At 43.6% G+C, this 18,775-nt stretch overlaps 1 protein-coding gene across 1 annotated transcript; it reads left to right on the top strand.

Annotated features, from left to right (window-relative positions):
- Positions 1-340: 340 nt before the first annotated feature.
- On the top strand, positions 341-5,216 carry SKIDA1 (SKI/DACH domain containing 1). The gene has a single exon (XM_087915421.1). It carries the CDS (start codon positions 1,026-1,028, stop codon positions 3,702-3,704), a length of 2,679 nt encoding a protein of 892 aa, XP_087771547.1. The 5' UTR covers positions 341-1,025; the 3' UTR covers positions 3,705-5,216.
- The last annotated feature ends 13,559 nt before the right edge of the window (positions 5,217-18,775 follow it).

Genomic DNA, 18,775 nt, shown 5'->3' with positions numbered 1-18,775 from the left:
AGAGGAAGGAGAGAGGAGAAAGAGGAGGAAAAGGGAGGAGGGAGGAGGAAGAGGAGAAGGAGAAACAAGGAGGAAGCAGGGAGGAAGAGGAGGAAGAGGAAGAAGAAAAGAAGAAGAAAAGAAGAAAAAGAACTAAAACAGTGTCAGTAATCCAATTCCAACCCGTTCCTTTAATAGCCAAGCGCCGTCGAGCTGCCTTTGGGCTGGCGGAGAACCTCTGGATTGTTTAATAGAAAGATTTATATACTAACAGTATTATTTACTTTGGGAGGGAAGGTGGCAGTCTAAGAGTATGCTAATTAGCCAAAGATTGGGGAGGGGGGCACGAAGGGGTGGAATATCAATTTTTATTGCATCACCTGTCAGGAGTGTCCAATCAGCGCTGGCTTTAGGGGAATTAATTGATGAAGGTGTCTCCGGACGAGCTCACTTCACTCTGTCATTTGATTTGGAGCGAAAGCAGCGGCGGGAAGAACGGCTGCGTGGCTCTTCTGCCTCCTTCAGCAGCCCTCTGGCTTTACATTCCTTTATCCTGGGCTGGACAGGGGGAAGAGCCGCCAGCCCAAGGACACAGGTAGTGAGCCTGCCTCCTCAGCTACGTCGCGAAAAAGGCCGGGGCCACCAAACTGATATATTCCCTCCCACTCCCCAGGACACGATTTCTTTTTTATTTCCACCCTCCGGGGCTCTTTCCATTTCTCCTCCTCTCTGCCTTGCGCTTCTGATCTTCTTCTTTTTGGTTAGTCCTCCGAAGTTTGATCAGGAATAACACGCTTTGTTCTTTTCCATTCAGTAGGATGCCTTGAGACCAAATCCAGCATCTGGCTAAGGATTTTTAAAATTGCCTTTTCGTCTGTGGATTTCTTTTTTTCCATCTCTCTATCTCTGCCGCCCCACCCGCCCGACATCGCACCTTTTCTTCCTGCTGCTGATCGCCGTTCCAACTTGTGGGGTGCACGGCGGGCCGTCGCCCATCCATTTTCCGCTTCCCCAGCCCAGATGCTAGACTTAATTTAAGGCGCACCATGGAAGATTTGAAGTCGGGTTTCGAAGAGGTGGATGGCGTACGCCTGGGCTACCTGATGATCCAGGGCAAGCAGATGTTCCCCCTCTCTCAGGTCTTCACAGATCTTCTGAAGAACATCCCGCGCACCACGGTGCACAAGCGCATGGACCACCTGAAAGTCCAAAAGCACCAGTGTGACCTGGAGGAACTGCGGAAGCTCAAGTCCATCAACTCCATAGCGTTCCACGCTGCCAAATGCACCCTGATTTCCCGCGAGGACGTAGAGGCGCTTTATACCTCGTGCAAGACCGAACGGGTCCTGAGAACCAAGCGTCGGGGAGGCGCTAAGCCGGGCCAGGGCACCCTGCGCCCCGACCCCTATGCGGCTTTCTGGAAAGACGGCGGCAAACTTTGCCTGAGCTTGAAAGAAGGGACTACAAGCCAAGCCAGCAGCAGAAAGAAAGCAGCCTGGCGCAAGGCGGCGGCCGCGGCGGCGGCTGCACAAGCAGGAGCTTTCCTACCGGCCTCGGATCTACCTCATTTTTGGAGCAAATCCGCCGGGCGCAGTTTGCCAAGCTTTTCCCGATCGCCTAGCAATGAGGCTATAAACTATGAAACGGCCCAGCTTGGCCCCGGTTATGTCTCCCTGGCCACAGAACCCGCTTGTTTTCGGAGCCTGCTCTGCTCCAAGCATCCTCATTACTACTACCATTCCTCGGCCGCCATTGCCATTCAGCCTAAGCTCGCCGCTGCGGCGGCGGCGGCAGCAGCGGCGGCGGCGGCGGCGGCGGCAGCAGCAGCAGCAGTCTCTAGAAGCAAACCGCTGGGTCTGGGCTGCAGGACGAAGCGGAGAAAGAGCACCGAGAGACGTTTCTCTGCCGGGTGCGGGCGGCGTGTGGTGATCCTGCCCCGAGCTTGCAAAGCAGCTCGGAGCGCCGTGGCGGAGAGGCTGCCTGGACTGCGCAGTTTTTTGACCCCGCAGCCTGCCCCGGCTTTCCCGGAACCTTACAGTAGCGACTCGGAATCCAGCTCCTATTCGAATCATGCAGACAACGATTCCGACTTCTGCTCCAGCCTGAGCAGCACCAGCAATTCCGGTTCTTCTTCTGAAGAGGATGAAGGCAGCTGCGCCTCTGATTCCAGTGAGCTCAGCTCTGATGAGGAAGAGCAAGAAGAGGAGGAAGACGAGGAGGAGGGGGAGGAGGAGGAGGAGGAAGAAGAAGAAGAAGGAGAGGAGGAGGAGGAGGAAGGGGAAGAAGAAGAAGAAGAAGAAGAGACCAGCTCGGAATCTGATTCCAGCTCCGGGTCCAGCCACGTCTCGGTCCAGAGTATCCGCTTCAGGCGCACTAGCTTCTGCAGATCGCCCACTCTCCAGACTTCAGCCAGCTTCGTGCCCGATCCGCCTCATTTTGCCATCCACGAGGAGGTCCCAGGTCCAGCGCAATTCGTCAAATGTGAAGCGTCGGAAGAACCTGAGGACTGGAAGACCCTGGCTGGCTGGCTTTCAAAAGCTGAGCTGGGCTTGGACTGCACCACTCATCCTGCCGGCAGCGCGTATTTAGGATTGCTGGAGCAGCCCACGGAAGCAGCCAGAGGCGGCGAGGGAAGATCCCTCTTGACTGGCGAGGACCACTCCACACTCGTGCCTGAGGTAAAGTCTCTTGACCTGCCCAGGGTCCCCTGGTTAGCTTGCGGTGACTCTTCTCCTAGCTCAAAGCCAAACCACATTTTGCCCCAAGCAAGATTTTTCGGAGAAGGCCAGATCTGCCAGCCTGCCCTTGCCTCTCACCCTTATCCTTCTCCTCTTTCTCCAACTGGTGCAGACAGTACCACTGCTGCCCTAACCCACCTGTCCAAGGGGCTTCCTGGAAATGCCCAGTTTAATGAAAGATCAGCCACTTTCCAGGGAGCTGCTGCTGTTGCAAGTCCAGATCTCCAAAGCCATGTCCAGCTCCCATCTTTTGTGCCCATTGCCCAGATCAAAGTTGAGGACAGCAGTGCTAATGCTGAGTATGGAGCTCTCCCAGTACAGATACCACTCAAATGGGAAGGGAGTGACCAGGAGACCAAGACGGAGGCAGAAGACCAGTCATTACCACTGCCCGGTCCCACCCAGCATCCTGGAACTCTTCTGCTGTCAGTCAAGGCAGACCCTACCTGCCTAGAGGACTCTCCTAGCCCTCCCAAGAGCACTCTGTGTCCAGCATCTTTGAGCCGGACTCTTGCTGCATGCACTTTAGGCACTGCTTCTGCTGCCAAACCTGAGGATGGGGATTACAAATTTGGAGCACGGGTGAGGAAGAACTACCGCACCTTGGTGCTGGGCAAACGAGCCACCACACCGAGCCCAGCACCACTCAAGCCAAATCTGAAATCTGCACGCAACCCCCGGCCACCTCCAGGGAAACTCCCAGAGGCTCAGGAAGGAGCTTTGGATGACTTAACTGTTCTTAACCGACGCAAGAGGGTGGCCAGTAATGTCACCTCCACTCTCAAGAGGCCATTCAGTTTCATGGGCAACTTTCCCTGCCCTCCTTCCTTGGTGGTTGGCCCTGATGGAGATCTCTCACCAGCCTATACCTTAAGCACTGCCAAGAGTGCCCAACCACCACCTAAAGCCCATCCTATCTGGAAATGGCAGCTGGGTGGGTCACCAATACCTCTTCCACCCAGCCACAAGTTCAGGAAACTGAACTAATGAAAGGGCTAGGGTGGGAATTCTACTTTTATGGTTGATGTGAGGATGGCTTGAGTTTCTGAATTCATCCTAATAATAATAGTAATAACTAATGTCATTTTGATTCTCCCCCTTTCCCAACACCTTCTTTTCACTACAGTTCACTACTCTGGTTTTTCTTCTATCGCATTTGCTTGCATTTTGATTTTGGAATTCTAGTTTTTTGAAATTCTTCCTCCCAGTCACTGGGGGAAGAAGACAGCAAAAATTGGATTATTATTGTTTTTGCCATGAAAACAGGTCATGGGGGGAAGAGGGTAGTAGCGTGCATGAAGGGAGAGAGATCTAACATTCCACAGACTACTTCAAGCAAAAGTCTCAAGTTAATTAAAAACAAACAAACAAACACCTCAGTGGACTCTCTCAGAGCTGGAACACTTTCCTGTCTCAGATTGCTTATAATGCACCTGGTACCTCAATTCAATTGTTTCAAGTAAATGCTTGGGATTTGGGATTTTATTAGTTGAAAGATTATTTGAAGGAGCCATTAATATGTAATGCACTAGATCTGGAACATGGAAGTCTGTACAATTCTATTCAGTTTGCTTCAGCAAAAAGTTGCACAGGGACTTTATTATTCAGTTGTGGGGAGGGGGGGTGCAAGCTTCTTCTTCTTAACTTCTAAGTATTTCCCCACCTCTTAATCCCCACCCTATCTCCTTTCTATCAAAATAACTAACATGCCTACATTTATCATAGAGTGTATGTTTCTAGATCATTGCTGGGACAATTGTTTCTTTCACAGCTGAAAATCAATAGAAGCAGTTAAATTTAGTGTGATTCTTGTTAAAATTAAAAGAATCCAGGACAAGTCAGTTTTAACAAAGTAAGGGAACAACATTCTATCCCTTCCCATAATAAATTGTTCAGAATGTCCACATATCATATCTTGGTTACAGCATTGTCTCCTGTATCACAGACCAGACTTGTGCACATTTAATTTAGAAAGCCGCTTTCCCACATCAGCCCCTGAATGATTGATAAGAACTGCAGTCTTCTTTGAAGAATTAGGATTGCAGTGGAGTAGACTGAAGCTATGTTTTATTGGAAAGATGAAGGAGTATCCACAACTGTGTCTGTCAGATTGAGAAAAAAAAATACTTTTTTTTTCAGATTTCCATTGCAGGAAAATGCAATCACCCTCTCCCCCATTTTTAATACAACAGAAGCCCCAAATTCCTTGCTTTCAGTAGCTGCTGTGATTACCCAAACTCAGGTGTCTGAAACCAGGATGTGATACTGTTTTCTTACATACCTGGAAATTTCAGTTTTCCCAACTGTCCTATCTTTGTAACAAGACCATTTTTACTGCACATGACAATCAGAGGCAATTGTCTATATTTGCACTTAAAATTTGTCATAATTGAAGCAAGCGGACTTCTAGATGTTGTGATAATGGAAACAGTAAATCAAAATGATGGAAATTTGCACTCTTGAAAAAGCATGCTTTAGCTTTATTTTCAAATAAAACACTGTTTTAAAAAGAAAATGTGCATATATTTCTTGCAGGATTATCCTTGTTTTCATTCTTTTGTGAAATAGGTGCATGAGAAGAATGTAAAGTTTTGGTTGGAAGGGCAGATACTTCTAGAGATTGTTGCTCCTATAAAACTGTGATGAAAATGTCTCAAATGTTATAACTGTGGGATAAGAAAACAACTTTTACAACATTAGTTACATCCCCCTAAAAGCTGTTGAATCAGAACTTTGGATCTGGTTTTTTATCCTGGGTTATTTTCCTTCAACAGATTTTGAAAGCACATCTTTCTTTTAAATTAAAAATGCTCAAGGATATCATTTAAGAGGCAGTCCCAAGAGAACTTATCTTCAATTGCAAAATAATAAAAAAACAATAAGCCTTTGTTTTCTGTGAGCATCAGAGTCAACTTTTCTTATGGAGATGTTATTTACAATATTGACATTTCTGCCCTATATCTTCCTTTTTTACTTCTATATATTCTAAATAGACTGAGCTAATTTCTTCTTTATCTCATACAGACCCAGGAAGGAAGATAAAGAAATGTCTTTTTCTTTCTGTAAATTATGTGCAAGAGCAAAATATAGTTAGAAATACCTTCACCTGCTTGCATAGACAGGCTCCTCTTACCAGCTTATATTTCTAATTTACAGGGCTGCATTATGTGTTTTAATTGCTTTGCTAAAATGTGATGCTTTTAAAAAGAGGAGATGAGAATGCAAATGAAATTGTTCTGGCAGAAATGTTACCCTGGATGTATGTGTATCTAGATGTGTGTCATCCAATCTCGAATGAATGAACATCTTTTGGCTGAGAACATCCTTCCTTTTCTTCTTTTGCTTTTTCAGCAACCCCTAAGTGATTTGCAAATGGCCTTTTACTCCTTTGGGAAGAGAGACCTGCCAAAAGACACAACCTAAGACCTGCCATTCCTTCATCTAGATAAACTCACACAGGCTTTCCCCACTAGGCAATGCTTTCACAAATGGAAGGATCGTTTTTTTTTGTTTCTGCATTAACAAGAATAGGCAAATGTCAACATTCCACATTGGTTTTTTAAAATGTTTTTATATTGCCTTTATTATTTATAAATAATTCAAGACAGTGAATACTCCTTCCTTCCTCCTATTTTCTACTTAACAATCACCCTGTAAGGTGAGTTGGGCTGAGAAAGAGTGAACAAAGTCACCCAGCTGGCTTTCATACTTAAGGCAGGATTAAAACCCACAGACCTGGAATTCTGGGCCAGCATCTTAACCACTATACCAAATTGGACTAGCTTAAATTTCAAATGTGAGAATATTTTTTTTTAAATAAATTAAGACTAAAATTGGTTTGTTGTTATAATCTCACTTTAGGGTTTTCAAAGTTAATTTGCTGGTTATAATTTTTAAAAGTTGCAAGATAAAGAACATGAAGCTTTTTAGGCCTTTTCCAGTGGCTATTGTCTCAGTAAATAAAAAAAAAATCTCTACAAAAACCACCCACCCTTGAATATTTCCAAATCCTAGAGAGGTCACTTACTTTCACATGTGTAACTAAGGCCTTTTAAGTTTCTGACAATCTAGTGGGCAAAACATCCATTTATTCCCTTTTCCTTCACTTTTTATTGCTTTCTTTTCCTCCTCTATGCATTTTTTCTTCCATGGGTTTTATCCACTGAAGTCAGTGGCTGGTAAATATGGGAACATAGGAAAACCCCAAATGCTGAAATTATTCTTCACTATATATTAATTGATTTTTACAGCTTTGGATCAAAGATATTGATCCATCTGATCACTTCAACGACTAAATCATATATTGGATGATGGCAACCTAGGGGCAAATTGCTTCTGTGCTTATTTTTAGGATTTTTTAAAGCCCTTGTTTTTAAGAGAAAAAAGAGGCCAGCCTTTTTTATTTAAACAAATTAAGGAGTCACCTTTAAAAATAAATAAATGTAAGGAGAAAAAGAGAGGCCCTAAGTCCAATTGGTTGTTTTCATGTTCTATTCTAACAATTCCTGTAGGTCCAAGGGATTCTTGTCCTATTAAGAATGCTGAGGAAAACATAAAGCCTCACCCTCCTTGTCTGGCTGCAGAGCAACCCCCTGTCTTCTGTTGGTCTGCTTTGGAGCAGAGAATTTTATAGAGTGCATCCCAAATTAATGACCTGAGGAATGTCTGCTTGTCCTCCCCAGAAACCAAGACCTTCTTAGCATTCACAGAAGGCATTCTTCATTTTTCAACAATGCTTGAATGTAGGTGAAATGTTCTTATTTTAACACTCCCACATGCCAATATACCCACCAGAAACCCCCACCCCCTTATTCATAGGGAGGCATACAAACATATAATCCTTGGGGGCTAAATCAAACTGATAAAAATAGTCTCCTAACACATACTGAGCTTCACCTTGGAAGCCCACACCAGATAAATTCTTCCCATGCTAGGTAACTGAGAAGTGATATCCTCACTCTTCAACACACAAAAAAGGACTTTATATATCTAGTATTCAAAAGGAATGGATGTAAAAATGATTTTCAGGCATCAACTCCTGGTTTGAAAAAGGAAATAGCATCTAGAAACTCGATCATTTTTAATTGAAGGGGTAAAATTATATTAATAAATGAAAAACAAAATAAATCTCTTTATTCTAAATACCACTGGGAAGTAAAAAAGAAAAAAATATGATTTATGGAAGACTCTTCATGTATTTTTGCAAGTGTGTATGTGTGTTTGTATCTCTTTCAACAAAAACTATAGTATTTTGGCAATAATAGCAAAGTTGGGAGAGTGTATACACTCACTACCTACCCCAAATTGTGCTGTTATTGCCAAAATAATCAGATTTTTAAAAGAAGACACTAGAAACCATATCTTCTTTCATTTTACACGAGTTAAGATCAAAAGTGGTCTTTGGGAAATACAGATACAAGACAGGAAACGCTTGCTTACTGTGGTTTCTTACAGTTAAGACACTTGTGTTAAAAAAAGAAAGAGGGGAAAGATAAGAAAGAAAAGTTCATGATTCAACTGCATCTCCATTTGGTGGCAGAAAATTTCCTTTCAGATATTGTTGAAGTTTTCCCTTTCCTTAGCAGCATGAAAAGGCAGGATTTTACTTAATTGGGTTGATTTTATAATCATGAAACATTGGCAAAATATTTCCCTAGGAATTCCATAGATCAGCTCTGCAAAAAAAAGAAAAGAAAAAAAACCCACCATTCATATGGAGTTGGTATATTTAAGGGACAGAACAGCTGGCTTCCTTAATTGACAAAGATTGCATATATTCCTGTTTTGACTAAATACATTTCCCCTAGATTCACATCCGATGAAAGTGTCCGTGCGCATATGTGTGCTCCTACACACGCATTGCAGAGCATGTTGTAATTTCTGTGCGTGTCTATTCTGATATGATTATTTGCGTTGCCCTGGTTCTTCCCCCTCCTCTCCTCTTCCTTTCCTTTCCAACCCGAGGCACTCTCACAAGGCCCTGCGTTAAAAGGGGCTGAGATGTTTTGCATGAAGCTCTCACAATAGGGGTTGAGAGAATTGACAGTTTCAAAAACAAGGCGCTCCGTCCTTTCCAGATGCCCAGATCACCTCCCCCCTTCCTCCCCCTTCCTTTTCCTGCACCTTCTCTCGCTGCTGGTGGCTTTAGGGTGCATTGCAAAGCTACGGCAACAGCTGTGTTTGTAAACAGGGGAGGGCAAGGGTTGAGAGCCGGTAGAATTGCCCGCGAATTGGGGGAGACGGCCGACTCAGGAACAGTCCCACATGTCGATTTCCGAGCCAGGAAGGAACAGGAAATGAATCTCCCCATTCCGCGGCTTCACTAGGGGGCACGGCCCCTGCGTGCATCTCAGGAGTTGGGAAGGGTGGAGGTGGTGGGGCGAAGAGGCTCCCCGTTCACCAGCCGCGGCGTCGCCATCTTGCCTGCTTTTAAAAAAGGACCTCGCGCCGTTTCTTCGCCCCGGCTGGCCTCTCCTTGTGTCTCCGGCCTTTCTCTTTCCCTTTTCTTCCCTCCTCGGTCTCTGAATGTGTTACCAGCTCATTAGGCGAAGCGGAAGGGCCTCTTGGAGGAGTCGTCCAGAGACCCACTTCAAGGTGGCCTTTCAGAGGCTAGAGGGGAAGGCCTAAGCGCCGCCTTGGAGGCCTTGCCTGGACCTGGGCTCTCTCGCCTCCGCTTCCCGCAAGCTCCTCTCCTTTTGTCTCCTTCCTCAGCGCCGCCGCCGCTGCTGCCGACCCCCCGGCCCCAAGCTTTCCAGTTTCCCGCAAGACCTGCCCTTCACCAGCCTCCCCGGCCCTTGTGCCTTTGCCGGGCCAGCCACAGAGCGCCGGGAAGCTCAAAATGCGGCGTCTTCTCTGGGTGAAAGCCAAGAGGAACGCAGCTGCCCAGGATGTCCCAATGAGGCCATTCCAAAGAGAGCGAGAGCGAGAGCGAGCGAGCGAGAGCTCAGGGAAAGGCAGGGCGACCCTTTGGTAGCCTTTTGCCTCAGCGAGCAGAACGGCCCGGAACCTCTTCTGGTTCTCTGCCCTTTCTGCCCAGGGGCAAAATCATGCAAGTCCGGCTAAGGTCCCGGGTTGGGGCCCAGACTCGCAAGTCAAAGAACGCCGTTGCCCAGCTGGCTTTAGCCCTATCAGATCGGTCATGAGAAACGCAAAGGCCCTGGGATGGCCATCAGATGCCAGGGATCAGTTTGGTGTCTTTTTATTGTTTAGGGGTCATAGTCCCTCCTCAACCATCCCGCTATTTAAAACGAGTTTAATGATGACGGGGGGGCGTGTGAATGGGGGGTTGCCGGTGGAGGTTGGGAAAGGAAAAAAATCACCCCAGACGATGGGGGCGACAGCGGGCGGCCAAAAACCGCACCCAGGTTGTTTACTCTGTCGTTGGAATATGCGCTGGGGAGCTGTAAAGTGTGTGAAATTACGCACTAGTCTCTTAAAGAGTGCCTAATTTCTAGTAAATAGCCAGGCCTTTGTCAATGGCTTTATTATGTTGTTTCTTGTTAATTGTTGAGAAAATCTCCTTTGTGGCGTGTGAATAGCTTTATGAGCTAACCTGGTCAGTGGGGCAATAAGGGGCAGTAAATGGCTGCCTGTTTTAAAGAGCTGAGGCAGGGATCGGTCATGGCCGAAAGGAGATAGCAGGGACCTTTCTTCATAGCTCCCTCCTCCAAGGTGTGTCACCCCACCCCCAAGGCTCATGCAGGATTAGAATCTGACACATGTAAGTATGTACACATGCACATGTAAATGCTGGGGGCATGCATTATTTCCAGCTCTTCGTAGCTATTCCTTTATTTGGCTTCCTAGAAAAGATACAGGAAAACTTGCTCTTGTAATCTTAACAGCAGAAGACATTTTGAGATGGCAACAACTCTTCTAAGCAAAGACATATTTCTACATTTACTTACAAAGCAGGGTCAAGTATTTTCTATGTGACTAATGCTATCTTCACACACACACACATACACACACACTTTACTTTGAGAGAAGTTGCTTCGAAATGTGAAGATTCCCCAGGCCGCCTCCTCATTGTATAAAGATAAAGCTAGCGGAGGAGATGTGGAAGCCAATACTGGTGGGTTGATACAGGAAATGTCCTTGGGAAATGGAGGCTGACGGTTGCAAAAGCAACCCCACACTCTGCTGCTTGGGTTCTCTCGCACTTCAAATGTTTTTCAAATCCTGAGCTCTAGAAATGTAGACAAATAAAGATTACAGCCTGTGGCAGCCTTTCCCGAAGTTCAGTTGTTGTTTTTAAGAGAAAGATTAACTTACTTTTAAAGAAGGAGGAAGAGAAGAAAGGTATTAGAGGAGAAAAGGGCGAAAATGTACCCATTTCTTTCATTATGAAACTAATGTCCACCAAGCAAATAAATACAATTCTTAACAATCGCCTTTGGGGATTGCCAAACAGAGCCCCATCTCCAAAGAGAGAAAAAAAACACTAACATTATGAGGGGAAGGTGATTGTGGATATTCAGCATTCAGTTGTTTCCATTAATCTTTTTAATAAGCTATGTGTCTTTTATTTTGTGTTTTTTTTAATCAAAGGGTTTTTTACTTGGGGGGCGGAAAAGATCTCATGAGGATAGGATTTGGACTCGGGTTGCAGGCAAGGGCAGGCGAAAGCGACAGATCCAGGCGAGGATAAACTCGGCGAGGCTGCTAGCGAGAGCTTTTCACTCTCTCTGGTATTCAAAGGAAAATGAAAGGGCAGTTTGGCGCAGCGGCAGCTGAGCGGCGACGCCACATACCAGATTCTCCGCGCACGTGGGTCTGTATATTATAAACAGCACTTTTGATGCAATGGAAATACCGGAACTGAGACTTTGAATATAAGCGAATAGGCACTTTCTTTGGGTTTTTTTTTTTTTCGTAGTTCTCCGATTCGAGAGGTGCCAATAACATGCAGGCCAGCAGGAGATACGCTTCGGGGCTGCTTCTTGCTTCCCTCCGAGTCTGAACGTTAGGCCTAGGAAACATTCACAGATTTTACGAAAACAAAGCCGAACAAAAACCGGAAGGAAATATAATTAACACGCTACCACTTAGCCTTATTTATTTACTTTTCGATCGTAGTTAGTCGCTGCCCGGGCGCTAAAGTCCACAAGCCTTTCTCTTTAAAGCACTTTATGATTCGAGGGAGAATTTTGTGAACACACTCCTTTCCTCAGAAATCAAGGAAACGCGCAGCTTTTACAATTCCCCCCACCCCCCTCTCCTTCTAAGGTTTAATTTCTCATTTCCTCCTGGCAAAACCCGGGATGCTTCTATCAAACTCTGTTTGATTTTCATCATTATGGATGCATTCTGAAGAACGTCCCAAACTCTAGTTGAGAAGCAAGCCTGAGATATGTTGAGATAAACCATCCCACTTAAAGGATCGCTCGGGTCAATTCACATTTCCCCTCTCTCCCTGCTTCCTTTTGCATTTCAAACAACGATCTCCTTCGTCCTCCCCACCCCCACCACCGCTTTGTGTCCAAGCAAACAGGGAGAGAACGACACTGGGCTTCTCTTTTAAAATCTCCATCCCAAAGATCCATGCAAGGCTGCAGCATCTCTCTAAATCTGAGGGGTTTGATCTGTCTCTATAGATTCACAGCATGCAGGAGTCAATCTGGAGCGATTCCTTTTTGCAATTTTACAAATTAAGTGATATGAAAGTAAATGTAGATAGAGTGAATGAGTAGGAAAAGAAAGAAAGATAGAAAGAATGAATGTATATGACTTCAGGCTAGTTTATATAATTTGGAAACAGAGTTCAAACACAAAAATTAAAAGCTCAGACTTTAGAAATTCTCAGATCAAAGTATTAAAAGGGTTTATGATTTATTTTAGCACTAGGACAAGCTTTGATATTTTATGTAATTGTTCTATTAAAGGACAGAAAAAAACTTGGCTATATATTCATCTTGTATAAAGTATATATAAAACTTTATACTCCTTGTATTAAGTAACCAATGTCCTAATTTCTTGAACCTGCACCTTGACTTCTTTAGCATAAATATTCATTTTTAACTTTTCTTCATCAGAAAAAATAAAATGTGTGGTAAAGCTGACAAAGGGAATGAGAAGGGGTTTGGGACTGAGTACCTCCCACCATGTCCATCCGAGAAATATGAACATGATGGATTCTTGAAGCAGAAAAGCTAAGATCCCCAAGGGAAATGGGTGTTGGCCCAAAGGTTAGGGTTAGGAGGAACTTGATGGAAAAGCAGCTTATGAGTTTTTCATTCTCTCAGTCACTTGGTTAAAATATATGTATTTTTTTTTCAGATAAGAACTCAGTATGGATCATTTAAAAAGCTTTAGCTGCCTTTTGAAGAAGCAGGACTATTTTTCCTCCTGGAAGACCAATTCAGTGATCTCCTGTCACTACCCTGTCACTGTCCTGCTGAAAGGGAACTGTGCTTCAGCACATATTGGGGACAACTAATATGCATATGATGAACCAGTACAAGCAAGCCATCCTGGAACCTATTTCATCTTATTGAGGAAATGAGTTGGGGCCTAGTAACTGCACAAATGCACTTTCAGTCAAAGACTTGAGGAAACCAACTAAATTAGAATCTGATCTAGAAAAGAGTTCCTCATTCCAACCTGGTTGCTTGACAAGCCAATTTAGAGGCTGGCCTGAAATGCCCCTTTGTCTTACATCTTGCAGGACATTTGACTGGACAGGTCTTTGCTTTACTTTCCTCTTAATCCTGATCAAAATGAAACTGCCTCCCTGCATCTTAAACTCATTGGTTAGGATGGAAGGCATTTCCTTACAAAGGGAAAAAGCAATCAAGATTTTTTATATGTGATTTCTGCTGGAAATTGCAGGTTTGGGGGAATTAACTATTATATATATTTTCTGCAACACTTCTTCTGGCACATGGGGAAAGTATAGTATAATGTTAAACAATGTTGAAATATGTTTGTATGCAGTTGGCTGTTTTTCTTCTCTAATCACGCATTTATTTCCTTAATTGCTAGGGTTTATATGCCTGACCAATCCTGGGGGATTCTGAGCAGTTTACATCCTCCTCTTGTAAAAAGGATAATATTCAAAAAGAGTGTCATAAAATTACAAACTCAGGTTAGAAATACTACAGTAATAAAAGTTACTATAAAATAAAATAAGATGGAGGGGGGGGCATCACACTAGAATTCATTTAATTGATACCATTTTTATTGGGATTGTTCTATTATATCAATGTAGCCAAAGAACAGATTGAATGTTGTTGCATCTTTAAGATTGCTTCATGATTTATCACTCAAACATCCACTAAATCATATATATGGTAAGATGAACCAACAAGTTAAGACCATACTCTTTCTTGTATTTATCCCATGTCCAATATAATGTATCTATATACACTGGGAAAAGGCATTTACTATTCCGCAATGTTGCACCTACTTCTTACATCTACCTTACTTCCCATTCTCTCTCTCCTCCCATTTTCAGGAGCAATTAAATAAAGAACTTGCTCATTCTGAAAGAATCCCTTGTGAAAGTGCAATTTGTACAGCCAATGTCCTGAGCCAATGTCCTCCAGCAAAGACAGGAAAAACAGTGATTTCTGATGGGGTTGGGTGAAAAACCAGGCTGCTCTCATGCCTTTAAAAATCAGCATCTTTGCTGACTTTCCAGTTTGGCTGGTAGCTTTGAGGGGACTTCCTAGACGAGGGATTGGAGCTTGGCTTGACTGAAGAGATGTCTCTGTGTTTGTGTGTTTACGTGTGTAGTGGCGGCGGGGGAGGGGGAGGGTGCAGGCTAGATTCCTCCTGCTCTCTGGCTCTCAGATTTGTTGCGGGTAGAAAGATGCACAAAGCCAAAAAAATTATATGGTTCAAGAAAGTGTGACTAGAAAACCTGGGGGTGGGGTAACAGAGTTGAAACACTCTGCTGCTGTTTTGGCTTCTCATCCCCGGGCACATTTCCTGAACAGCAACGGTTGAATAAAAGGAAGATAAGGGCTGCTGTTTAGGCTGTGGGAGGCGGTTGGTTCCCAGGCGATTCCCAGGCTTCACCCAGTTCCACCTATCTATATGCCTATGGTTGCAATCAATACCCTGGGAGAGTAGTCCTGTTGTGGAAAAGGCGAGGAGTAAACATGAAAACAGTTGCCTGGCTCTAGGCTCCTGGTTTTCGAGATTTCTTTAAAAGCCTTCCTAATGGTTTCCTAGTTAATTGATACCCTCCTGTTATCTCTCGATTGTGTTTTTATAAATTCCAACTCAAGCAAAAGCCATCAGGAAGCTTTCTGAATTTTTACAGATTTCAGTTCCAAAGATCACCAAATATCATCTGGAATAGATTGAATTATGTATGAACGTTCAATTTATGTATCTATGTCAATGGGAGTGAATAGCAATTTTATAGCAAGCTTTAAGGAGGAAGGGAACGAGGTAACAATTTGGGGAAGGCCACGAAGAATCGCAGTCCCAGCTCTTTTCTATGTTCCGTTTTGAATAGCAAGGCTAAGCAGGATGATGCAGCAATCTGCAGTCCAGTAAAGAAAAAGACGGGAATAATGACCACCAAAGAATTGAGTTATTGGGGTGAAGGAGTGTCATAAACTCCTTGCATGGGACACGCAAACAAGCCCGGGATTTTCAAATTAAATCGTGTTAGTGTTGTTTGTGCTGATCACCTGAAAAACAATTACGAATAGCAGGGAAATACATTGAATTACACTCAACCCTCTTCACTTTTCCTCAAAAAGAACCCAGAGACCACCATTGGTCTCTGAGTTTTTCCAAGTGAAGAACATTTTCCTAGAAAAAGTAAACAACTTCATTAAAATGTTGAAATTATCATTTTTAAATTAAGCTATGCTTAAAATATAGCATGTTTTCTTGATCGAACAATCCATCGCTCACAGAACCTTTCATGGACTCTTGGGAGCGTGGAAAAAGCTATTAATTTTGCTCTCCGCTACCAGCCATTTTAATGGTTTCTCTGTTGCCTATTTATTTCTTTTTCTTCCACTAATGTCACTAAACAGGAACACCCAGATATAACAATTTTATCTATTTATTTCAAATGCTAAATAATACTTTTGATTCGTCTGCTTTGTATTTAAATCATTGGGCAATTCTCTCTCTCTCTCTCTCTCTCTCTCTCTCTCTGTGTGTGTGTGGTGGAACAGTAATGATGGAACAAGATGGCCTCTTCCCCAAATCGTCAAAATTAGAAAGAAAGTATGTTTAACCTTGGCCAATGTGTTCATCTGCTTTTTAAAAAAAATTAAACTTAAGTAAAAAGAGATGAACCTGTAAAATAATCAGAGTTGATTACATGTCCTGGGACCTAATTATTAAGCACTTTCACAATCAAAGTAAGGGGGGAAGAGTTGTGCTCGCCGCGGGTGGATCTATATGCCTCTGTAAAACTCTAAAGAGATTTTCTTGGAGCTGAATCCTCTCCGTTTCTGTAGGATCGTGTTGGAATAGGTTGGAAATCTATCTGGTTTACAAGCAAGAGAATGTTCACTTCCAGATCTAAAGATTTCCGGCAGAGGTTCTGGACTTGGAAGAAGATTCAGGCTGGCTTGGAGGAAATCCAAAGTGCTTATTTTCGAGAAGATCTGACTAAGATCGTGCTAAGACTCTCCCCACCCCCACCCCTGGGCTGTCTTGTTGCCAGCAGATGTTGGAAAAAGCTGGGCAAAGGATGGGTGAAGGCCTGGATGTGGAAAGAAGGAAAGAAGCCCTTGCTGAGAGAAATTCAGTATTTTGTAATGGTCGGAGTCCATATTCAGAGTGGCGGGCAGCGGAGGAGATCTCAACTTGACACTTTCTGCCCAGATCCACTGTTCCCAAGCGAAATCACTCTTTGGTGGGGAGTACTTCAAGCCTTCCCGCACGGGAGGTGGAGAGAATTGCTGGCAGGCCCAACTCCACCCAGATCCAGGCCTGTATTTCTAGAGGGTGAAGAAGTGGCTGGCTTTGTGCTAAGAAAGGCAGATGCTGGAAGGACCACCGTACGTGCTGAGGCTTGCCCCCCCCATCTCCACCCCTAAGGAAGGGGAATCATTGGGGGCTTTCTTTTCTTCTGCTAGTTTTCTCCTACAGGGCTCGCCCTTTGTTCTGGCTGGGGCCAAACAGCTGCCTCTGAGCCCAGCGGACTGGGCAGCTCCCGCTGCTTGCTGCAGGGGTGGGGGGTGCTGTAGTAGCTTGGATCCTCAGGAAGGCCAATGGAGGGGAACCCTGAGAAGGGAAGTCTTGGAGGGTCTTCTTTCTTCCTAATCCGAGAATACCTTATCAATTAGGAGAAGGGACTCCATCAAACCATGGTGTGTGTGCGTGTGTGTGTGTGTGTTTGGGGTGGGTGGGGGTCAATTGCCTGGCTGCTATGATGAATTGATGTCCCATTCAAGATTAGAATAATGATCAGAATTTCAATACTTATTTTTATAGTTTTCATACATCAGTAGACAAAAGAAATACAGTATAAAGGGGAAAATCACATCTACAGAGACTGCAGAAGAGGAAAGAGAGGTAGTGATTAAAGGAACACTTGGCTCCAGAGCCCCAAGTACCTCAAAAAGGCCTGGGGACTGTCATCTAGCCCCTGTCTTCTCATCCCCCACCTCCAAATCCTTCCCTTTGCTTTATGTTTTCAGTGTTTTTTTGTCTTGCATTGAGGGCATGTCAGTTGGGATGGTCAGAATCTACAACTACAGGGAATTATCTGAAATCTTTTAATATGTTGTAGTCAGGAATGGGGTGACCCTAATTTCACACACACATACACACACACACACACACACCTTGATTTAATTATAAAACTTCTAGGCCAGGATTAGCAACTTTAAGATGAATGGACATCCAGGAATTCCCCAACCACCTTGTAGAAAATTACTGTGGAGAAATACTGGTTTAGCCTGAACAGCCTCCAGAATCTTCTCAGTTTAAACTTACAATTTCACAGGGTTGTTGTGAAAATAAAATAGAAATATTCATCTGGAGCTCCTTTGGAGAAATCTGAGAAACAGAGAGAGAAACAAATGATTTCCACTCCTCCATAAAGCAATACAAGTAGTTCTCAACCTATAACCACAATTGAGTCGAAAATTTATGTTGTTAAGTGAGAAATTCGTTGAATGAATTTTGCTCTATGATTTTTCTTGCCATATTTGTTAAGTGTCCATTGCAGCTCTTAAATGAGTAAGACAGTTGTTAAGTGAATCTGGTTTCCCCATTTATTTTGCTTATCAGAAGATTAAAAAGGGGGGATCATATGACTCCGGAAAGCTGCAACTGTCATAAATGTGAGTCAGTTGTCAAGCATACAAATATAAATCATGGGAATGCTGCAATAGTCATAAGTGTGAGAAATGGTCATATCACTTTTTTCAGTGCCATTGTCACTTTGAATGGTCATTAAATCAAGGACTACCTGTATAATGCCATTGTAACTTTGAATGGTCATTGTAAGTCAAGTACTACCTGTATAGGGTTGAGGGGAGCCATTACTGGATGCATTATCTGTTTTTCTTCCCATGCTTGAGTGCTAGCATCTTGAACATTCCTTCCTCCTAAATCAGCTGCACTCTGCAAGAATTTTATATTTGCCCTCTTGTAAATATTTCCTACGTGATGGTATGCAAAAGACAATAAATCACAAACTAAAGAAATTAAAAGCAAGAGATAAGAAAAAGAAATACAGCTATCACTAATGCACAACAGCACTACTCACAATATCTCTCCATGCTTTTCTATTTGGCAAACCACATCAGTTTTCCTGATATCCATCCTCTGCTTCATATATTACCTTTTTATTTCAAGTATTTAATTATTGTTCCTCAACATTTAGTGCCAGAAGCCCGCCTCTCATAACCAGGCTATAAATTGTGCCATATACTGAAACATAACAAATAAACATAGAAATTTTTATTTTAGCTATGCTGGCAAAAGTTGGACAGGACACTTTTACCAGAATATATGGAGAACCTTATTGCCTCTGGGCATTTTAGCCCAACACCACCATGCTTTGAAAACATTCGATTTCTTTTTAGACCTCATAGATTCCTTCTCCCAGCCTGTGAGTATAGATGCAGCCT

This window comes from Pseudonaja textilis, chromosome Z, assembly GCF_049901715.1.
Source record: "Pseudonaja textilis isolate UNSWEBS1 chromosome Z, rPseTex1.2, whole genome shotgun sequence".
Lineage (NCBI taxonomy): Eukaryota > Metazoa > Chordata > Lepidosauria > Squamata > Elapidae > Pseudonaja > Pseudonaja textilis.
Note: the sequence above shows the minus strand (reverse complement) of the source record. Positions and strands in the feature narration are given on the sequence as shown.